General features: G+C 43.0%; 2 protein-coding genes across 3 annotated transcripts in view; both read left to right on the forward strand.

Moving 5' to 3' along the window:
• Nucleotides 1-200: 200 nt before the first annotated feature.
• Nucleotides 201-9,684, forward strand: TCEANC (transcription elongation factor A N-terminal and central domain containing). 2 transcript variants are annotated; one of them, XM_029240514.1, is made up of 3 exons: nucleotides 201-252; nucleotides 2,165-2,290; nucleotides 8,485-9,684. In XM_029240514.1, exon 3 carries the CDS (start codon nucleotides 8,602-8,604, stop codon nucleotides 9,658-9,660), a length of 1,059 nt encoding a protein of 352 aa, XP_029096347.1. In that variant the 5' UTR covers nucleotides 201-252; nucleotides 2,165-2,290; nucleotides 8,485-8,601; the 3' UTR covers nucleotides 9,661-9,684. The 2 variants fall into 2 exon arrangements, with proteins under 2 accessions (XP_029096347.1, XP_029096348.1); XM_029240515.1 differs by lacking the exons at nucleotides 201-252; nucleotides 2,165-2,290 and adding an exon at nucleotides 2,635-2,661 and having other exon boundaries at nucleotides 8,485-9,678.
• RAB9A (RAB9A, member RAS oncogene family) overlaps nucleotides 2,192-22,614 on the forward strand; it is a 69,437-nt gene continuing 49,014 nt past the window's right edge. The window contains exons 1-2 of the mRNA XM_029240517.1: nucleotides 2,192-2,290; nucleotides 16,980-17,143. The gene's annotated coding sequence lies outside the window, so the exon portion shown is untranslated. The remainder of the gene's footprint in view (nucleotides 2,291-16,979; nucleotides 17,144-22,614) is intronic.

Raw genomic sequence — 22,614 nt, forward strand, 5'->3', positions numbered from 1 at the left:
GGGGGGTGGTGGGTTGGGGGGGTTGGGGGGTGGTGGGTTGGGGGGGGTTGGGGGCTGGCCCCGGGCCCGGCCCGGCCCACTGGGCCGCCGATCGCTCTGCGCAGGCACCATTTCCCTAGCACGCATGCGCTGGGTCCCGGGCAGTGTTCTCCAGCTTGCGGGCTTGGATTGGTTGAGCTTTCGTGGTCCCGCCCTGGGACCGGAAGTTCTATCTGGACGCCGAGGCTTCCCGGGCTTCGCCTGTGCATCTCGGTGAGCTCTTCTCTGTGTTCGCCGGCGTCTCTGTCACTGCAGTCAGGCGAGTCCTTGTTCCCAGTGGAAGCCCACCCCTGCTTGGGGAGGTTCTCGGTGTGCCCAGGGCCGGTAGACCGGAACGTGTCCTCGCCCTCACCTCTCCTCCAGCCGAGATCTCCCGGGTGGGCCGCTCCCTCGGGGCCGCCGCTGCCTGTGTGCTGGGTGCCAGGCTGTCACCCTTGGACGGCTTGCAGCAGGCTTTACTTGTCGCTCCACCCCACCCACTGGTACCCGAACCCGGGCCAGAGTGGGCCGTTGTGCAGGTCCCTTCCCCTCGCTGCACCTTTGCTAGGGGTCGTCGTAAGGCGAAAGGGCCCTAGAGCAGTACTGCGTGACTTCAGAAACTGCGACGCCCCTACCAACATTTGGCATCATTCCTCTCCACTAGTGGGTTACGGCTAGAAATTAAAATTTTCTCTTTAGATCTTAGATCTAAAGATCTAAACAGTTCTAGGTTATTGCTGATTTGTTACCAGCTTTTGGAAATTTATCTTTGATCTTTCATCAGGTTTTAGGGCGGATGTGTGCACTTTGTCCATATATCCGTAATGTCAGTTAATATTTACAAGGTTTTGTACGCATTCAGTCAACAGATATTTAGGGCCTACTGTTGTTGGCACTGTATAAACTGTTTTTAATATGTATCAGGAAGCTAGGGGTATAGGTGTGTATCTCAGCATTATCTGTACTAGCATATGCTCTAGAACTGTGTTGTCCCATATGGTAGCCGCTAGCTACATAAGGCTGTTGAGTACCTGAAATGTGCCTAGTCCGAATTGAGATGTGCCTTAAGTGTAAAACAGCGAATTTTGGAGAATTAGTATGAAGAAGACAATATAAACTATCCCAGTTTTTTTTATATCCATCAACGTGTTGAAACAGCAATATTTGGGATACACTGGGTTAAATAAAATGTATTATTAATTTCACCTGTTTATTTTTTTTACGTGGCCACTAGAAATTTTACATTATATCTTTGGCTTGCATTATATTGCTATTGGACAGCACTGCCCTAGAAAGGGGTCAGCAGACTATGGCTTGCAGCCAAATCCAACCTTCCTGTCTTTGCAAAAGAGATCTATGGGAGCGAAGCCATATCCATTCATTTCTGTATTGTCTGTGGCTGCTGTTCCTCCTACAAAAACAGCAGAGTTGAGTAGTCCATACAGAGGCTGCATGGCCTGCAAAGGCCAAAGTATTTACTATCTGGCCTTTTATAGAAAAAGTTTGCCGACACCCTGCTCTAGAACAATGCCCGGTATGGTAGATACAAGGAAACCTTTTCATTGTAGTCCTGTGTAATTGTCAGTTAGGCTTAGTGTGGGACATAGTTCTAAGGACTTTATAAGGACTCTCTCGTTTAATTCTCATATTAATTCTGGGATGTTGGATTCCCCTCCCCCCCCACATACTTGACACCCCCTACTTCTGGGAACTGTACCTTCTAGACCCTCCTTATCCCCAAATGGCTTGACTCCTGGAGCCCACCTGATTAGCCCACAGGAGGCACCATGCTTCTGTTTTCTTTTTTTGAACTAGAATATTTTAAAATGATTTTCTGAACTAGAATTGAGATGAGGTTGGGCTCCTGTGGAAGAAGCTGAGGGGCACTGGGCTTAGTTAGACGCAAGTGGGTACAAGCAAGCTGGTCCGTGGTGAAAAGGATGATGCTCGCAAGCAGAGAGGAGAAAGTATTTGTTGAGTAATAGTAAGCCCTGACCAGGTGTTTGCCAGGTGTGTAGCGGTGAATGAAACAGACGTCGTTCTTCTGTGGTCTTGTAGGGAAGGCACACAATAAAAAAAATTTTTGTGTGTGTGATATGCACCATGAAAAAAAAAACAGTGTGCACATATTTGATGTTCTTAATAGGTTTCCTCATCTGTAAGATGGAGCTAAGTGCTATACCTGTGTCGGGGGTTTTGTGAGGATGGAGATGACGTGAGTGTACACGGCACACAGAGTTGCTCGATGTGCACTGTCTTCTGCTGTTAGAAGGTAAGTGCGGGAATGACTGTTCGGGACTCTGGGTGCATCGTGACACTTAAAACATTGCAGTCACCAGTTGTGGTTTGTAGAGAAGGTTCTTAGGTGAGTTGTGCACAGCAAGCGTTTTTAACATTTCCTAATTTAATGAGGCTCCTCTAGCAAAATGCAAAGTCAGAGAGGTTGTGCGCGTTCAGTGTGGGGGCAGGACGGGAGCTGCCTTACGGCTGATGGCAGCAGAGCTGGGTTGGTCTTGCTGCGGGAGGGGGGTTGTGCCTGTGTGTACAGGGCAGTGGTGGCAGCTCTGGTTTAGATCACAGTCACCTGGAGAGCTGCAAAATACCCAGGCCTGCTCTCAGAGATTCTAATTCATTCTGTCTGGGGTGAGGCCCTGGCATTGTTTTTGCTTTTGCTGTTTAATTTCTCCAGATGATTCAGATTGGCAGTCAGGAGTGAGACCCACTCCTGGTGAGAGACAGGCAGGCAGGCTCAGGGAGCTAATGGGGCAAAGGCATCGAGCTGGGAGGTAGGCAGTGTCTGTCAGCGATGCAGCGCGATCACACTGGAAGCTGGAAGGGGGCTTTTCATCACCTGGCCAGGGACCGTGGGCTCCATCCTGAGAGCAGAGGGGAACCTCTGAAGGGCTTTAAGCAGGCAAATGGGGGAATCTCTTGCTGAGATCTGTACTGGAGGATGATCCCTCTAACAAAATGTCGTGAATCAGAGTGAAAGCAACGAAGAAGTAATTGGAGTCGGCCAGATGATGGGAAGCCCAGGTTTGCTTTCTGTATTCCTCCTACATGTGTCCCTTAGCAGCGGTGTCTGTCCTTGTAATTGGCCAGCTTCTTGTCTGTGTTCCTTCCGCTGGGCTGTCAGCTCCTTCAAGGCAGAGAGTAGCTCATTAGGCTCAGCATTTATCGTGTATGAGATACATAATAGATATTTATTGAATGAACTGTGTAGAACTCTAAACTGGACACACAGCCTACTTTGTCTTTTTGTGGCAGGTCTCAAAATTTTATATCCCAGGTGCTTCCACACTATAGCCTCCTAGGGCAATAAATTGCTTTATATCTACGTGACTGTCCCACAGGGAGAATAGAAAGTTGGACAGCATTTAAATGATGTTAAAAATATGGAGGAGAATGGGAAACAGTATGGTGGTTCCTCAAAAAATTAAAAATAGAATGACCATATTGATCCAGCAATCCCACTTTTGGGTATATACCCAAAAGAATTAAAAGTAGGGTCTCAAAGAGATATTTGTACATTCATGTTCATAGCAACATTATTTACAGAAGATAGAAGCAGTCTAAGTGTCCATCAGTGGATGGATGGATAAACAAAATATGCTCTGTCCATACAATGGAATATTATTCAGCCTTGAAAAGGAAGGAAATTCTGACACATGCTCCGACATGGATGACCGTTCAGGACATTATGCTGTGTGAAATAAGCCCAACACAAGAAGGCAAATACTGTGTGATTCCACTTATATAAGGCATCTAAAGTAGTCAGATTCATAGAGACAGATATTAGAATGGTGGTTGCCGGGGGCTGCAGGGGAGAAAGAAATGGAGAGTTGTTGTTTAATGGGTGCAAAGTTTGTTTTGCAAGACGACTAGCGTTCTGCAAGTTGGTTGCACAACAGTATGAATGTACTTAATGAACCGTCCATGTAAAAATGGTTAAGATGGTAAATTATACGGTATGTGTATTTTACCACAATTCAAAACAAAAAAATATGGAGGAACAGTAAATAAAAGGACATATGAAGGGGCTTCCCTGGTGGCGCAGTGGTTAAGAATCCGCCTGCCAATACAAGGGACATGGGTTTGAGCCCTGGTCCGGGAAGATCCCACAGGCTGCTGAGTAACTAAGCCCGTGCACCACAACTACTCAGCCTGCGCTCTAGAGCCCTCGAGCCACAACTACTGTAGCCCGTGTGCCTAGAGCACGTGCTCCGCAACAAGAGAAGCCACCGCAATGAGAAGCCTGCACACCACAACGAAGTGTAGCCCCCGCTCGCCGCAACTAGAGAAAGCCCGCGCGCAGCAACGAAGACCCAACACGGTCAAAAATAAATAAGTAAATTTATTTTAAAAAGAAAAAAGGACATATGAAATGCAGAGCAGAGTGCTGATATATGAATCCATTAACTTCTGTAGATTTCCATGAGTAAAGAAAAAGTTTTACTGTTAAGACAAACATTGCTCCCATCGCCCTGAAGCCCTGAAGCCACAATTAAATTCCCCTTCAAAATCTCCTTGAAGCTCTGACCCTTCATTGAGAAATTCGACCTGAGTTAAATATTGCCTAACCTCGTTGTGGGCACTCTAGACTGGTCTCTTATTAACCACCTTGCTGACATCCAGCCAACTTCAATCTTGCTTTCTTTCTTTGGTAGTGATGCATATAGAATGAGTATAGACGCAGGTAGGTTGAATACTTGTTAGGAAACTTTCCCACAGCTGGGGGGAGGGCTCAAGTTTATTGAGCTGCTTGAGACCTTGTCATTGTGACGCCCCTGCTTGACTTCCTCCAGATCCCAAGATCTCAGGCAGACAATGCTGAGAGCAGTATTCAGCAATCGAGGATGTGTGTTTTTAATTTTTCTGTGCTGTCTTGCCTGTTCTTTGTTTACTGAGCCTTTGATTCTTAGAAAGACCTCTTTTACTGTTTTCAGTCTTTAAAAGTGCAATTCAATGAAATAATGCCATTTGCAGCACCATGGATGGACCTAGAGATTATCATACTAAGTGAAGTAAGTCAGACAAAGACAAACACCATATGATGTCACTTATATGTGGGATCTAAAATATGACACAAATGAACATATCTACAAAACAGAAACAGACTCACATAGAGAACAGACTCGTGGTTGCCAAGGGGGAGGGGCGATTCAGGAGGGATGAATTGGGAGTTTGGGGTTAGCAGATGCAAACTATCATATATAGAATGGATAAACAACAGGGTCCTACAGTAGAGCACAGGGAACGATATTCAGTATCCCATGATAAACCATAATGGAAAAGAATATGAAAAAGAATATATATGTGTAGCCGAATCACTTTGCTGTACAGCAGAAATTAACACAACATTGTAAATCAACTATACTTCAATAAAATTTTTTTTAAAACTACGTAAGTAAACGGGCAGGGCTATAAAACTTTATTTATAAAAAAAATAAGTAAATCAATACATCTTCATTCTGATCATTCAAAAAAAGAAAGTGGAATTCAAAAAGGAAAAGCAATGATCTTGAAGTACCAATTCTTGATAATTAGAAAATGCCACTTAAGATCCAGAATCAGTGGCCCATTGAGTTATTGCTAACTGACTTTAAAAAAGAAATAGAGAAAAAAAAGACTGCCCAGGCGGTAAAAATGCAAGACGCAGAATCTTGGTCATCTGAGCTGTGCAGTGGGGAAAACCAGTAGGAACCTCAGAGTTGTAGTCCTGGGCACTTAACTGTTCACATTTGGGGTAGAGCTTGAGGGGAGATGGAACTGGTTTCGATGCAGCAGTGGACTTGTGAGGAAGTCGTGAGGGCTGACCTGAATGCAGAGCCACGGGTGGGGTGAGGCGGCTGCTTTGTGGTGCCCTGATCTCCGAGGGCGGTGAAGTGGAATGAGCCATTTACCATGCCGTTTTCCAGTGGCCACATATCTTAAATGTATAGGGTTTATCATGAAATTGAACTACACTAATCACTTTTCTGATTAGGAAAACAATACATACACATTAGAGGAAATTCAGGAAAGAGTAAAAGAACAAACAAAAATCACGTAAAATCTTGCCATTCAGAAAATGCCTCTGTCTGAAATTTTTTTTGGCCTTTTCTCATCACATGTGATTTTTAAATAAAATTTGGATCAGACTCTAGATGTTGTTTTTCTTTTTATTTATTTTTAATTAAAAAAACTTTTTTTTTTTTTTTTGGCTGCCTCCTCACATGGCTTGTGGGATCTCAGTTCCCTGACCAGGGATTGAACCTGGGCCCTCAGCAGTGAGAACACGGAGTCCTAATCACTGGATCGCCAAGGAATTCCCTAGACGCTGTTTCTTAATTTTTATTATTAAAACTTTTTTTTTTTTTTTTTTTTTACCGTGCAACATGTGGGATCCTAGTTCCCCGACCAGCAATGGAACCCGTGGTCCCTGCAGTGGAAGCGTGGAGTCCCAACTGATGGACCACCAGGGAAGTCCCTAGATGCTGTTTTTAAATAACAGCTTTGTTCAGATATAGTTTACGTACTGTACAGTTCACCTACTTAAAGTGTACGATTCAGTGGTTTTTAGCTTATTCACAACTGTGCATCCATCACCACAGTCAACTTGAGAGAAGATTTTGCACCTCCCCCAAGAAAAACTCTGCACCCATTAGTAGCCACTCACTTTTTTTTTAACATCTTTAGTAGATTATAATTGCTTTACAATGGTGTGCTAGTTTCTGCTTTATAACAAAGTGAATCAGTTATACATACACATATATTCCCATATCTCTTCCCTCTTGCGTCTCCCTCCCTCCCACCCCTCTAGGTGGTCACAAAGCACCGAGCTGATCTCCCTGTGCTATGTGGCTGCTTCCCACTAGCTATCTATTTTACGTTTGGTAGTGTATATATGTCCATGCCACTCTCTCACTTTGTCACAGCTTACCCTTCCCCCTCCCCATATCCTCAAGTCCATTCTCTAGTAGGTCTGCGTCTTTATTCCCGTCTTACCCCTAGGTTCTTCATGACTTTTTTTTTTTGCCACTCACTCTTCATTCCACCCCACTGGTTCCCTCCCCCTTCCTTCCATCCCAGCCCTGGTCTACCACTAATTTACTTTCTGTCTCTATAGATTTGCCTATTCCAGACATTTCATGTAAATGAAATCGTACAATACGTGGTCTTCTGTGTCTTTAATTTAACATAGAGCTTTGAAGGCTCATCCATGTGTAGTCTGTATCAGAGTTTCCTTTTATTGACAAGTAACATCCCATTGTATGGATATACTATGTTTTGTTTATCCATTCCTCAGTTGATAGACATTTGGGTTGTTTCCACTTTTTGTCTGTTACGAAGAATGCTGCTGTGAACATTTGTGTGCAAGTCTAACCATTTGGGACCTCATAGTTTCTTCTAAGTTTGCAGGAAATTCTTACAAAAACAGCTTCCACATCTCTTATTTCCTTAAAGTAAATTTATAAAAGTAGAATTGCTGACTGCAAGGACCTTACGTTTTACAGCCCTTGTCAGATGGTGTCTAGGAAGACTGCATTAACTCTCCCTGTAATCGCTTCAGCGTTGTTAGCCTGCGTGTGATCGGTGATAGTTTATTTAATATCACGTGCTATAAAATGAGAGTCCGTGGAGTGTTGAGAAGACAGTATCCCTGCCATCAAGATGCTTATGTTCATGTTTAGACCAAATGGGCAGATACAGATCCAAGGGTATTTGGTAGGCAAGGTTATGTGCATTATGTGGATAGAAGAAGAGACTGGTTAGATAAAGTGAACATTCACCTCCCCAGGATGACATTCACACAGACATAACCATTAAGCAACTTTTTACACCTAAAAGTTAAAAAGAAGAGAAAAGTTAATGGGACCAAACTCTGGCCTAGGGACCTGTTAGTCCAAAGTCATAAATCGCCCCGTTGTTCAGAAGAGTCAGATGTCAACACAGTGTGGCCTGTTGACTTTGGGGCCCATCTGACCTGGATCCAGCTGCCTCCCAACCTGTGCCGCTTCATCATTTCTTTAGATTCCTTGCGACTTCTAAACAGCATCCACTTTTGGCCCTGTTTCTCATGCTTTTATATTCAGAAAAGTACTACTTCAAGACTGTAAAATCAGCAAGGAGTTCGGTGAAATAGCTGAACACGGGGGAAAATAGTCCGGCCTCCTGAGCCTTCCCCCATTGACGCTGACACTGGCATGTTTTCATCCCCAGCATAACCACCAAATTCCACAAAAAGGAGTTGACTAATCTTGATTTGGAAAGATCATTCATTTGTAAAATTAGAGATGGGAAAGTTACAGCAGATCTTTCAGCATGCTTCTATCAAGCAATTGTTAACGCAAAAGCTGTTTACAGGGCCATATATATATATATATATATATATTTTTTTAACTACTGAGAATCAAACTTTTGAGGCTAAACCATACTACATTGCAGATTGCATTTTCTAATACATTGCACCCGTTTTTATTACAGACCCTTTCTCTGCATAGGTAACTGGCAGAGAGCGCTGTGCTCCTATCAGGAAGCTGCGCCTGGCAAACGCAAGCTTGAGAAAACGGAAACCTCTTTTTTCTTTGCAGCCGTAACAAGATGTCTGACAAGAAGCAGATAGCTGCCAGAGCTTCCCTTATTGAGCAACTGATGTCTAAAAGGAATTTTGAGGATCTCGGCAACCACCTTACTGAGCTGGAAACTCTGCGTGTGACTCCGGAGCATCTCCAGGAGACGGATGTGGTCAGGGCTGTGTACAGAGTCCTCAAAAACTGCCCCACGGCGGCTTTGAAAAAGAAAGCCAAGCGTTTGCTGTCAGAATGGAAAGCTCTGTATAAGGATACTCACTGCAAGCCACGGGGCAGCCCTAAACCATTTCCTCCAGGTGGAAATAAAGAAGAAAATCAAGGACTTTCTCCTGACCCAAATCAGGATGAGATACCGGGCAGCTCCCGCTGTCATTCTCTGCACTCATCCCAAGATGTTGCAGGAGCTGTTGAAAGGATCATGCCAGAAAATAGCCCTGGTGGAGCGGAGCCTAAGGCAGCGCATCTCAGGGCCGGTGACCCTCAATCCCCCGACGAGAGAGTGAGTGGGCAGCCAGATCCTGCAGCGCCTGTGAGAGCCAAATGCACAGAGCTGCTGTATGAAGCTCTAGCTGGTCCTTGCACAGAGCAGCCCAGAGCCGATCTGTGGCACAAGTTTGCACGAGAAATCGAAGAGCACATTTTTACCCTTCACTCCAAGAACCTCAAAAAATATAAAACTTGCATCCGAAGCAAAGTTGCCAATTTGAAAACCCCCCACAAGTCTCACTTACAGCAAAACTTGCTCTCTGGGGCCATGTCTCCAAGGGAATTTGCCGAAATGACCGCCATGGAAATGGCTAGCCACGAACTGAAGCAGTTGAGAGCCTCCTACACGGAATCTGGCATACGGGAACATTGCCTGCCCCAAGTGGTGGAGGGCACGCCGACCAAGAAAATAAAGTGCCAACGCTGCGAGAAATTCAATTGCCAGGTCACCGTCATCGCCAGAGGGACACTCTTCCTTCCAAGTTGGGTGCAGAATTCCAACCCAGATGAAGAAATGATGACCTATGTAATCTGCAATGAATGTGGGGAGCAGTGGTACCATAGCAAGTGGGAGTGCTTGTAATTGTAATAAATGTTCTCTTAACAGATAACTGGAGTGATCCCTTTTATTCATACCACCCTTTTATGCTTGTTTTTAAAATCTTGTACACGCTATTCTTTTTTTTAAATTGAGGTATAGTTAATTTATATATATATATAAAATAACCTATAATGGAAACATATATGTATATTCTTTTTCAGATTCTTTTCCATTATAGGTTTTTACAAGATAGTATGGTTTCCAGCGCTATACAGTAGGTCCTTGTTGCTTATCTGTTTTATATATAGTAGTGAGTTATACACACTATTTGCAAAACTATCCTACGAAGAAGGAAAGAACGTTGTTTGCTGAAGCTCACACCACTGTCACTAAAAGTTGATAGTTTGGGGAGAGAGAGTGGACGCCTGTTTGCATCATGCTTAGTGGCTACTTAGTACTTTGCTGTACTCAGACATAACCTAGGTGCCCGTTAGAAATGCAGACTCTCCGGTCCCATGCTTCTGAATCTGCATATGCATTTTGGCGGGATCCCCAGGTGATCCTGTTCAAGGTCATTGGAGAAGTGCTGCTTCTGCAATAGGCCTGTAGTTCCCAGCACTGGCTGCATATTAGCAGGATCTGGGGAGCTTTGAAAACCCACAGTGCTGAGGACCCACCCTGGGACAATTACATCTGGATCTATGGGATGCAGCCCAGGCATCAACATTTTGGTTTTAATTCCTCAAGTTATTTTAAGATGCAGTCAGAGTTGAGAACTACTCATCCGTAGGCTCTCACTTGATCCTTTTGTCACCTTTAAGAAAAGAAAGTTATTCTATACACTTCACAGTTGAGGAAACATCCACAGAGGTGCCGTGACTCGCCCCAGTGACACACCATAAATAGTCAAACTTGAACTGCTGCCGGATTTTCTTCCTTCCAATTCCCTGTCCGAGACCGCTTCAGTATTGACTTCTGAGAAATACAGTCCTGGAGATGTGGAACTAAATGAATAGTGTCTTCAAGCTCTAACATTGGGGAACAAGAGCTTTGTTATTTTCCCCTCTCTTTTCTCTTCTCACTTTACAGGTGTCCCGTGAACCCTGAAAATTACCCTGCGACTAATCCCACAGTTAGAATTTTATTTCCAGTCTTCTTGCTCAGTCGAAGGAGTCATGTATTTTTTTCTGTCACACAAGTTCTCTAGGGTTTATAAACTATGACATTAGGTTCCTGATGTTAGGGAGTCTTCATGTTATCAGGGGTTAGGTCTGTAGGGGAGGGGAAAAAATCCTGTAGCTGGGACCACGAAAACTAGACTGACAAAAGACAGATTAACAAGAGAAAAGTAGTCTATATGTGCAGCACGCATACCTGCAGGAGAAATTTGGTAATGCGTAACTCAAAGGGATGGTTACAACTTGGGCTTATATAGCATTTTAAGAAAAAATAGTACGTTTGTAGAGAAGTAACAAGACAAAGGAAAAGGGCTTTAGGCTTTTAGTGGCAGCAAACTCTGGGAAGGTAAATTAGCGTGTGTGTTGGGTGGGGGGGAACTAATGGAAGATAATGGTCATTTAGTAAGGTTTGTTTGTGTAGACTCTTTCCGGTGCCATCTTGCCTCCAGTGAAGACGTTGTTACCTCCTTCCTGGTAGGGAATTCACAAGGGGAATTTGTGTTCTGTTTTCAGGCAGGTAGTGGGAGGGCAGAGAGCTCACCCTGTGTTTGATTTTTCTCATTTGCCTTCAGCTCCGAATGATCCTTATGCCATTATATTTTGGGGGTGGCACGCTCTGAACCCCTTTAGGTCTGAATTTCCAATTCTGCTTTTGTAAAAACTGGCATTAAACTCTCAGAGGAAGTCATTGCCTCAGCCTTTGAATCTACCAACGTTTCTCTGATAAACGAAGAGGAAATTACTTCTTCGAGGCCTTTGTAAACAGTGTTTAACCAGTCTGTATAATGTTTAAACACAACAAGCCTTCCGTGTGATTTTTTTCTTTTTTAAAAATTCATAGGGCTTCCCTGGTGGCGCAGTGGTTGAGAGTCCGCCTGCCGATGCAGGGGACACGGGTTCGTGCCCCGGTTCGGGAAGATCCCACATGCCGTGGAGCGGCTGGGCCCGTGAGCCATGGCCGCTGCGCCTGCGTGCGTCCGGAGCCTGTGCTCCGCAATGGGAGAGGCCACAACAGTGAGAGGCCCGCGTACCGCAAAAACAAACAAACAAACAAACAAAAAACCATAGAATTTTAATTTTTATAGTTTTAACTATAGTTTGTGAGTTGTCTCCAAAACTACACATTTTCACCAGTTTTTTTCCCCTCACTCTCCTAAGTCCCTTTGCTAGAGCTCAGAATGTAATGTGCAGTTTACCTGCCTCATGACAGAATTCCCTCAAAGGTGCAGGAAATGAAAGTACGTTCGTGTTTTCAAATGGTTTTGAAGAAATGGGCTTGAGGCCATTAATTATCAATTCTATTTTGATACCTTTGTATCTGTGGCTTCCCAGGGCTGCCTATTATGATGTAACGATCTTTTAAAGAAAAACTTGCAAAGTCACCTAAAACTTCAAGTTTCACAAAGTGTGGTTTCATGTGACTTGGAATGATCTTAGAAACTATTCAGTGGTTATAAAAGAGCACAGCACATGAATACCATGTGTGATTAGTTCATGTCAGTGTTTGTTTTTTGCTTTAGGGTTTTTGGGTGTGTTTTGTGGGGTGGGGTTTTTTGGTAGTTTTTATTTGTAGTGGACTTTTGCAAACTAAATTTGCAGACAAATAAAAGCACTTGAAATGGAAATTCCTTTACTCTCCAAGATATAAAAATCTGGGTAGTCTTCCTCATTTCGTATCAACTTTGTCAGTGACTTCTGCAACTATAGCTCGGAAAACAGTAATCTGATTTGTTTTTTTTTACTTTTAGTCAATGAGAGAGCACTACATTTTCTAAGTATAGATAATAATTCTTTTATATCCTATGCTTATCTCCTAAAAAGAAAGCGTTTTTGTTGTTGTTGTTGTTTTTTAAGTGCTCATGAGGTAAAGGATCTTTCATTTCATTTAAAATCATTTTTACAAGAACAGCAAGTACATAGACCCCAGGATGGGAGGGTGCCTGACACAGAGGCACAGCAAGAGTCCACCAGAGCTGAAGCACAGTGACAAGGGGAAGAAGGATGAGAGGTGAAGTCCAAGAGCCATCGGGTTCATGAGGGCCTTTGTCGGTCATGATAAGGACTTTGGGATTTTTCCAAGCCTGATAGGAAGCCATGGAAGCCAAGGGGCTGGTAGTGATAAGACTTGAATGACCTTTAAGAAGCATCCTTCTGGCTGTTGTGTTAAGTTAGATGAGGAGGGAAGCAAGGACAGATGCAGGGACACCAGTTAGGTGGCTGTAGCAATGGTCCAAATGTCATTTAACTGGTTTCAAACAAGAGTACACAAAGACTGGTCTCCCTGCATCCATATAGTTGAGAAAGTCCTTGGTGATGGGGTTGAGGACACACTACCCGCAAATCTGGCACTTTGGCATAGTGAATATTTTAAGCTGAAGGAATTTGAGAAACTATAGGTGCAGGAAGTCCTCTCTGACCTTCCCCTGAGGGAGGTCATAAGACCCTCAAGTGAGAGGTGCCCTCTCCATACCGAGGAAAGGAGCATCCTTATCTCTGCAGATGGAGGGTTGCTGGAGGGAATCGCAGTGAACGGGTCTTTCTGGGTTTCCCCCAGTTGACCACCCTTAGCTCATACTCTTTGTCCCTTCACATTTTCCCACAACTTTCCACTCTTCATCAAACCTAGTGTAGAAACACCCAGGTGTAGCTGTTTCTTTGGGGGTTCATTTCCTTATAAAGGCTCCCAGGTCAGATAAAATTTACATTACATAAATGTGTGCTTTCTTCTTTTTTAAAAAAATTTTTATTGGAGTATATTTGATTTACAGTGTTGTGTTAGTTTCAGGTGTACAGCAAAGTGAATCAGTTATACATATACATATATCTACTCTTTTTTAGATTCTTTTCCCACATAGGCCATTACAGAGTATTGAGTAGAGTTCCTGTGCTATACAGTAGGTCCTTATCAGTTATCTATTTTATATATAGTAGTGTGTATGTGTCAATCCCAATTTATCCCTCGCCCTGCCAACCCCCTGGTAACTGGAAGTTTGTTTTCTACATCTGTAACTCTATTTCCGTTTTGTAGATAAGTTCATTTGTACCTTTTTTATTTTTTTATTTTTATTTTTATTTTTTTTGCGGTACGTGGGCCTCTCACTGTTGTGGCCTCTCCCGCTGCGGAGCACAGGCTCCGGACGCGAAGGCTCAGTGGCCATGGCCCACAGGCCCAGCTGCTCCACGGCATGTGGGATCTTCCCGGACCGGGGCACGAACCCGCGTCCCCCGCATCGGCAGGCGGACCCTCAACCACTGCACCACCAGGGAAGCCCTGTACCTTTTTTAAAAAAATTAATTAATTTAATTAATTAAATAAATATATTTGGCTGCACTGGGACTTAGGTGCGGCACGTGGGATCTTCGTTGCTGCGTGCAGGATCTTCGTCGTGGCATGTGGATCTTTAGTTGCAGCATGCAGGCTCTTAGTTGCGGCATGCAGGATCTAGTTCCCTGACCAGGGATCGAATCCAGGCACCCTGCATTGGGAGCGTGGAGTCTTAACCACTGGACCACCAGGGAAGTCCCTATACCCGTTTTTTTAGTTTCCATCTATAAGCGATATCATATGATATTTGTCTTTCTCTGTCTGACTTACTTCACTCAGGATGACAATCTCTAGGTCCATCCATGTTGCTGCAAATGGCATTATTTCGTTCTTTTTTATGGCTGAGTAATATTCCACTGTATATATGTACCATATCTTCTTTATCCATTCCTCTGTTGATGGACATTTAGGTTGCTTCCGTGTCCTGGCTATTGTAAATAGTGCTGCAATGAACATTGGGGTGCGTGTATCTTTTTGAATTATGGTTTTCTCCGGATATATACCTAGGAGTGGGATTGCAGGATCATAGGGCAACTCTATTTTTAGTTTTTTAAGGAAGCTCCATACTGTTGTCCATAGTGGCTGCACCAATTTACATTCCCACCAACAGTGCAAGAGGGTTCCCTTTGCTCTACACCCTCTCCAGCATTTATTGTTTGTAGATTTTTTGATGATGGCCATTCTGACCAGTGTGAGGTGATACCTCATAGTAGTTTTGATTTGCATTTCTCTGATAATTAGTGACGTTGAGCATCTTTTCATGTGCGTTTTGGCCATCTGTATGTCTTCTTTGGAGAAATGTCTATTTATATCTTCCACCCATTTTTTGATTTTTTTTTTTGATATTGAGCTGCATGAGCTGTTTGTATATCTTGGAGATTAATCCCTTGTCGGTTGCTTCATTTGCAAATATTTTCTCCCATTCTAAGGGTTGTCTTTTCATTTTGCTTATGGTTTCCTTTGCTGTGCAAAAGCTTTTAAGTTTCATTAGGTCCCATTTGTTTATTTTTGTTTTTATTTTCATTAGGAGGTGGATTGAGAAAGATCTTGCTGTGATTTATGTCAAAGAGTGTCCAGCGTTACATTTAGGTCTTTAGTCCATTTTGAGTTTATTTTTGTGTACGGTGTTAGGGAATGTTCTAATTTCATTCATTTACATGTAGCTGTCCAGTTTTCCCAGCCAAGTGTACTTTCTTCTTGTTAATCTGTCTTTTGTTACAGAGCCCCAACCAAGAACCTAGACGGTTCGGAGAAAAAAGATTTTTTTCCTTCCCTACATTGGCAGTTTTGCAAATGGTTGTATCATAAAACACAACCAACCCTGAATTCCCAACCCATGGCGTATAATAAAAAATAACAAGCAGCACAGAAATTCAGCACAGTATAGCCTGGATCCTGGTTGCCATGGTTATGGGTGATACCTGCACAGGGCATAAACATCAATTGTTATACCTGAATGTAGAAGGGCTCTCTTCATGGGATTTCACACATCACTCTCCTTTTGTCCATGTTACTTTTTTTTAGACTACAAATTGGATACAGTTGCAGCTCTGTCTCTTCTCTGAGCACTTCCTGTGATGAGAGGTTCCTTTCATTCCCTATTACCATTTCTAAACACCAGTCAGGAAGCCTGCAGCTGGCAGGGCTCCATTGCCTTTGGAAGGGTTGGACCTTCATCTTTAAGGTCAGATTTGCTTTATTATTTATAGCTTCCAAGTAAATGCAAAGTATTTTACTAAAATATTATTACATCCCTCAGAGGTATTTACTGTAAATACCTAGATTATAAAAGGTGCCTCCTTGGGACTTCCCTGGTGGCGTAGTGGTTAAGAATCCACCTGCCAGTGCAGGGGACACGGGTTCGAGCCCTGGTTTGGGAAGATCCCACATGCTGCGGAGCAACTAAGCCCGTGCACCACAACTACTGAACCTGCACTCTAGAGCCCGTGAGCCACAACTACTGAGCCTGCGTGCCACAACTACTGAAGCCCGTGCACCTAGAGCCCGTGCTCCGCAAGAAGAGAAGCCACCGCAATGAGAAGCCGATGCACTGCAACGAAGAGTAGCCCCCACTGGCCGCAACTAGAGAAAGCCTGCGTGCAGCAACGAAGACCCAACGCAGCCAAAAATAAATATAAATTAAATAAGTAAATTTAAATAAATAAATAAAAGGTGCCTTCTTGCTTTCAGAAGAGCCTACAATCTGAAGGGAGAACTGATGACAACTTCATATAATCCCATTTATATTATTTTTTAAAATTAGGTTTCCAGAGACGTTACTAAGCATTACCAGAAATGCTGTGCCATAATGATTGCACGTTGCTTTACACTCTGCCAAGTGCTGGGGGCCAAGAGATGAGCTCTTAGATGCCATCCCAGGCCTCAGGCCCCCAAAATGCAGGTGACATAGCCACAATCACTTTACAGTTCAAGAACTATAAGAGAGACAGACTGTAGAGGCAGAGGTGCAGGGGACCCAGGAGGATCAGGGAAGGCTTTACAAAGGCTGTGACCGTAAGGGTAAATCTTGAGATGAAGTAAGCCAGGCAGAGAAAGCCGAGATGATGATATTCCATCACTGGACTTGCTAGATTCCTGGCACTTTATATACAGCATCTCAGTTAAGCTTCACAACTACCCAGCCAGCACTTTAGAGATGAGAAAACTGAGGCTGAGAGACATTAAGTTACTTGCCCAAGGGTACACAGAGAGAAAGCCAGGACTATTCATAATGAACAGGTGGGGTTTTTAAATTTTATTTTTGCATATCAGTTTGCTTCCAGAAACATGCAGGCTTCCTGTTAATTCCATGCAAGGTACAACTGTTTTTCAATTGTGGTTTGTTTTTCCAATGACAGGAGTGTGTGGTTTGCAGACTACACTCAGCGCAGTGCTATGCACGCTTCCCGCTGTGGAGAGATCAGCCAGGAATGCTTGGCAGTGGTTGCCAGCTCTCCTGGCACAGGGGAACCTTCCCGAACCTTCTAGTGGCACCCATGTGATTTATCTGATGTTCTGAAAAGTAAGTGATTTTTAAAATACTTAAACATATGAAAACATGTGGTTTTAAAGTGACATGCATATGTTTTTTTGAATTTGAAGACTGTAAGTATATAAATGCAGTTTCAAATGCCATTCCCTATAAAATATAGTGGCCTTTACATTTTCACTCTCTTTATTTATGACCTAGGGAAACTATATGATACAGATAATCAATTTTGACAAAAGAGGCAGGCTGTTTTGCATCCTTTGTTAAATTATCACAGACATCCATGCTGGACAGTGAAAAAAAATAGAATTAAAATAAATTTTTTGGATATATTCTTGCTCTCTTTTAAAAATATAAACAAGGTACAAATAGGAGTAGGTTCTAAGTAGTCGTTAGTCTTTTTCATGTGATGACATACATTTAAAAAAATCTAAAACAGCCATGGAAAAGTTACAGATCTGATTAATAAGCAAATGAAAACCTGGCCCATTCAAAAACTTCTTATTTTTGGAATATATTCAGTTTCAAAATGTATATAAACAGAGAGAGCTCCCAGCAGTTGCTTTTAAATAATCAAAATGGGATCATAATAGGCAAATTTCACCTTTGTGGGTGGAAACAAAAAATTCAGACATTTCCAAGGGTGCCCGGGAAGGCCTGAGTCAGCTGAAGTAGACCTTCACCCATGTCCGAGGGGAAAGAACTCCCAGGTTTCAGTGGACTGTATGTTGGCGTCTCTGTGTCTACTAGGCCATCTGGTCTGGTCTTTAGTGTCTGCTCAGACTGAGGACTTCCATCTCTGCAGAGTTTTTTCATGCAACAGATGGACTTTTACCCCCCAGCTTTGTGAAATCTCAACAATGGCTGAGCAGAAAGTTTCCAAACATCTTAGTGGATTTTGATATCATTTTTACATGAGATGGTGGCTCAAGGGCTTGGGGATTTCTTTTGAGGGGGTGATGAAAATGTTCAAAAATTGAATGTGGTGATGGTTGCCCAACTCTGCCAATATGCTAAACACCGTTGAATTATACCCTATTTTAATTATATTTTAATTATACCCTATTTTAATTCTGTGGTCTGTGAATTATATCTCAATAAAGCTATTACAAAAAAATCAAATGGACTGAGGGAGGGAATTGGAGACAGGATCTCTGCTGGATATTTATCTCAGTGAGTCTTTCTAAACCTATAGTATCCCAATTACGCATACATATTATCGAGAAATACTGGCAGGCTTCCTCAGAGAGGCCTTCTGGGAGGCGCCCTGCCAGTTCATACTGACAGCCATCCAGCAGGCAGTGGCCTCTATCCAGGCAGTGTGCTGGGCCCTGGCCTCTGCATTTCTGCGTAGAAGCCCCTCCCTCTTTCAGTCACACAACAAACAGGGCTAAAGCTTCCATCCACAATCATTGCCCCTTCTTTTTCTTCCCTGTTTCTCAAGCCACAGGTTCGAGCTACACTATCAACGACATCAAGCCCCTGGAACATAGCAAATCATGTAGAATCAACCCAGAGCAGTTGCCATTTATGTCTCTGGTTAGATCTGCACTCAGAAAAGAAACAGCAGATAAAATCAGCCCTAGACCCTTGCTACTCATAGTGTGGCCCTGGCATCAGCGGCGTCAGCATCACCTGGGAGCAAATACAGAAACGGGGGCCCCATCCCGGACCTATTGAATCCAAGTCTATCTCTTCACAAAGCTCTCAGTGATTCTAGTGCATATTACTGCTGGTGAAACGCTGACTCATCCTCAGGAACTGGGCCTATGAACTCTGCCTTCCTGCTTATATCTTTGGATGAAATGCCCGAGTTCCTAGCCAGCACTGGACTTTCCACTTGTCTCGGTTACCAGCCACCTCCACCCTCCACGTCGCTAAATCCAAGCGACAATTCTCAGCCCTGAAACCTATCAGCAGCAGTTGACACACTGGCTTCCTTCTTGAGAACACCTTTTTCCATGTGGCTTGCAGTAGGTTGTGCTTTCTCTGGTTTTCCCTCTAACTGGCTACTCCATCTCAATATTATTTGCTGCTTCCGTGTTATTTTCCTGACCTCTTAATTTTGGAGTGTCCAGAATTTAGTCCTTGGACACCTTGGATATCTACACCCATTCCTTTGTTGACTTATCTAGTTCCGTGGCTTTCTGTAGCATTTATGCTGATGACTTCCCTTCTTTATCTTCAGGCTAGCATCTCTCCTCTGAATTCCAGGCCCATAAGTCTAACAGCCTACTTGAAAAGTCTACTTGGATGTCTAATAAGCATCTCACCCTTAACATGTTTAAAATCAAGCTTCTGATCTTCTCTCCAATACTGCTTGTCCACTTAATGGCAACTCCATACTTGCATAACTTGAGCTAAAAACCTTGGAGGCATGCATGATTGATACCTTTCTTTCTCTCACATCGAACTTCCAAGCAATCAACAAATCCTATTGGCTGTATTCCAAATACATATACAGAAGCCCAACTTAAAAATGGGCAAAAGATTTGAATAGACACTTCGCCAAAGAAGATGAAATAAGATACAGGGATGGCCAATAAGCACAGGAAAAGATGCCCAACGTCATTAGTCATCAGGGAAATGCAAATCAAAACCAGCACGAGATACGACTTCATACCGACTAGGATGGCTATAATAAAAAAAAGTCAGAAAATAACAAGTGTTGGTGAGGATGTGGAGAAATTGGAACCCTTGTACGGTGCTGGTGGGAATGTAAAATGGTGCAGCCACTTTAGAAAATAGCTCGGCAGTTTCTTAAGAAGTTATGCAAAAATTTACTACACAACCCAGCAATTCCACACCTTGGTATATATCCAACAGAAATGAAAACATACATCCACACAAAGACTTGTATGTAAATGTTCATAGCAGTATAATTCGTAATAGTCAAAAAAGTGGAAACAACCCAAATGTCCATCAACTGGTGAATGGATAAACAAAATACGGTCTATCCATTCAAAGAAATACTGTTCAGTAATACAAAGGAATGAAGTACTGATACATGCTGTAGCAAGCATGCACTTTCAAAACATTTCCTAAGTGAAAGAAGCTAGTCACGAAAGACCACACTTTCTCTGAGTCCATTTATATGAAATGTCCAGAATAGGCAAATCCACAGAGATAGAAAATAGATGAGTAGTGGCTGGGGGCTGGGAGTGGGACTGAGAATTGACTGCCAGTGGGCACAAGGGATCCAACCGGGGCGATGAAAATGTTCTGCAATTGGATTGTGGTGATGGCTGCACAAACTCTCTAACAATCATTGAACTATGCACTTAAAGTGAGTGAATTTTATTGTATGTAAATTATACTTCATTAAAGCTGTTAAAAATATCCAGAATCTGACCACATTATGTTCTCTGCTACCATCCCGCAACTCAGCCAGCATCATCCCCCACTTGGATGACCACAGTACCTTGCTAAGTGGTTGCCTGACTTCCACTCTTGTCCCCTAGGTGTATTTCCAATACAACAGCCAGAGTGATGCTGGGAAATATGCACATCAAATCATGTCACCCTTCCTCTCAAAACTCTCTGTTGGTTCCTGTCTCCAAGAGAAAGGCTAAGTCTTTAGAGCCTTACCTATCTGGCCCCTCTGCTACCTTTCCTCGACTTTTTCCTAACTTTGCCAACTCAACTACCACTTCCCTCCTTGCTACATCCTGCACTCAGTCACACTGGCCTCCTTGCTAGTCCTTGACTGTGCCAGGCACATGCCTGCCACAGGACCTTTGCGTGAGCTGTTGCTTCTGCGTGGAATGCTCTTACCCCAAATTCCCAACAACTTAACCAACCTTTCTCAAGCCCTAGGTCAAATATCATCTTGGGCAGTGAAGTTTCCCTGGCTGTTTATTACGTTTCCTAGCACCCTTTCTGATTTTTTTCCCATAGAGGTTATTCACCATTTAAATACAATGCCTTGCTTATTTATATGGTTTATTGTCTGCTTCCCCCCTCCCCCCAACTAAATTGTACACTCCATGGGGGTCAGGGATTTTTGCCTTTTTGGTTCACAGCTTATCCCCAGCCCCTATGACAGTTTCTGGCACATAGAAAGCCCTCAACAAATATTTGTTGAAGTTATGTGCTTAAGAAAACCAGAAGAGCCAGGAATATAACCTATCAATATATATGTACATTTAAACAAAGGATTAAAAACAAGTTTAGAGGGTGTGATTGTAGTTTACAGTAGGCAAAACAGTTTCAGAGTGGAGTGAATGGAGAATTGGAAAAGAGAACATTTTTTTTCCCGGAATATTTTTGAGCTTTTCTTCCCCATGTAGTGTCTTTGAGTGGACATCAGATACACCATCAAGTATTAGGCTACGTGCTCAAACTAGCGTACAGACAATTGCCCAGTTGTCTTATAAACTTTCCCTTTATTTAGCATTTTCCATTTTCATGTTCAATAGCACTGTCACCAGAAATAAATAAGGAAAAGGAGATCAAAAACAAAATTCTGTTTGTTCACTGTTTTACTTGCTTGAAGACCCTACAAATATTTGATAAGGAATAGAATTTGAAGAGTTGCTTGGTGATTTTCTTGTTGTTTTTGTTTTGTTTTGTTTTTGCGGTACGCGGGCCTCTCACTGTTGTGGCCTCTCCCGTTGCGGAGCACAGGCTCCGGACGCGCAGGCTCAGCGGCCATGGCTCACAGGCCTAGCCACTCCGCGGTATGCGGGATCTTTCCGGACCGGGGCACGAACCTGTGTCCCCTGCATCGGCAGGCGGGCTCTCAACCACTGCACCACCAGGGAAGCCCAGCCCTTCCCTGTTGTTTTAACTTAATTATCTATGCATTACAGACTGTACATTACAGGCTGTATGTCAGTAATTTTAAAAGTGGCTCTTTGAAAATAATCATCCCCAAATCATATATAAATACCCTACTTGCAACTTAAGAGTTTATTTTAACCTTATGTGTGTTTATTTTTTGTTACAATTCAGTGGTTTTTAGTGTTTTCACAAAGTTGTACAACCATCACCATTATCTAATTTCAGAACATTTTCATCACCCCCAAAAGGAACCCTGTACCCATTAGCAGTCCCTCCTCATTCCCCCTCCCTCTAGCCCAGGGCAACTACTCATCTACACTCCGTCTCTATGGATTTGCCTATCCTGGGCATCTCCTATAAATGGAATCATGTAATATGTGGTCTCTTGTGTCTGGCTTCTTTCACATGAGTGGTTTTTTGAAAACTCAAGTAGTAAACTAATTTACTAACCAAAGGAACTGTACTGACCTTTATTTAAAATGCAGCTTTAACTGAATTTACATAAATGATTTAGCATTTACACTGTCACAATTATACTTCTTCAAACTTTTGTGTCAATAGTTGTTTTTGGTTAACCACATGCCAAACTTGATGTTTTTTTAACATCTTTATTGGAGTATAATTGCTTTACAATGGTGTGTTAGTTTCTGCTAACACAGTGAATCAGTTATACATATACATATAGCCCCATATCTCTTCCCTCTTGCGTCTCGCTCCCTCCC

The sequence above is a fragment of the Monodon monoceros genome, unplaced genomic scaffold, assembly GCF_005190385.1.
Source record: "Monodon monoceros isolate NGI ecotype Baffin Bay Population unplaced genomic scaffold, NGI_Narwhal_1 Super_Scaffold_22, whole genome shotgun sequence".
Lineage (NCBI taxonomy): Eukaryota > Metazoa > Chordata > Mammalia > Artiodactyla > Monodontidae > Monodon > Monodon monoceros.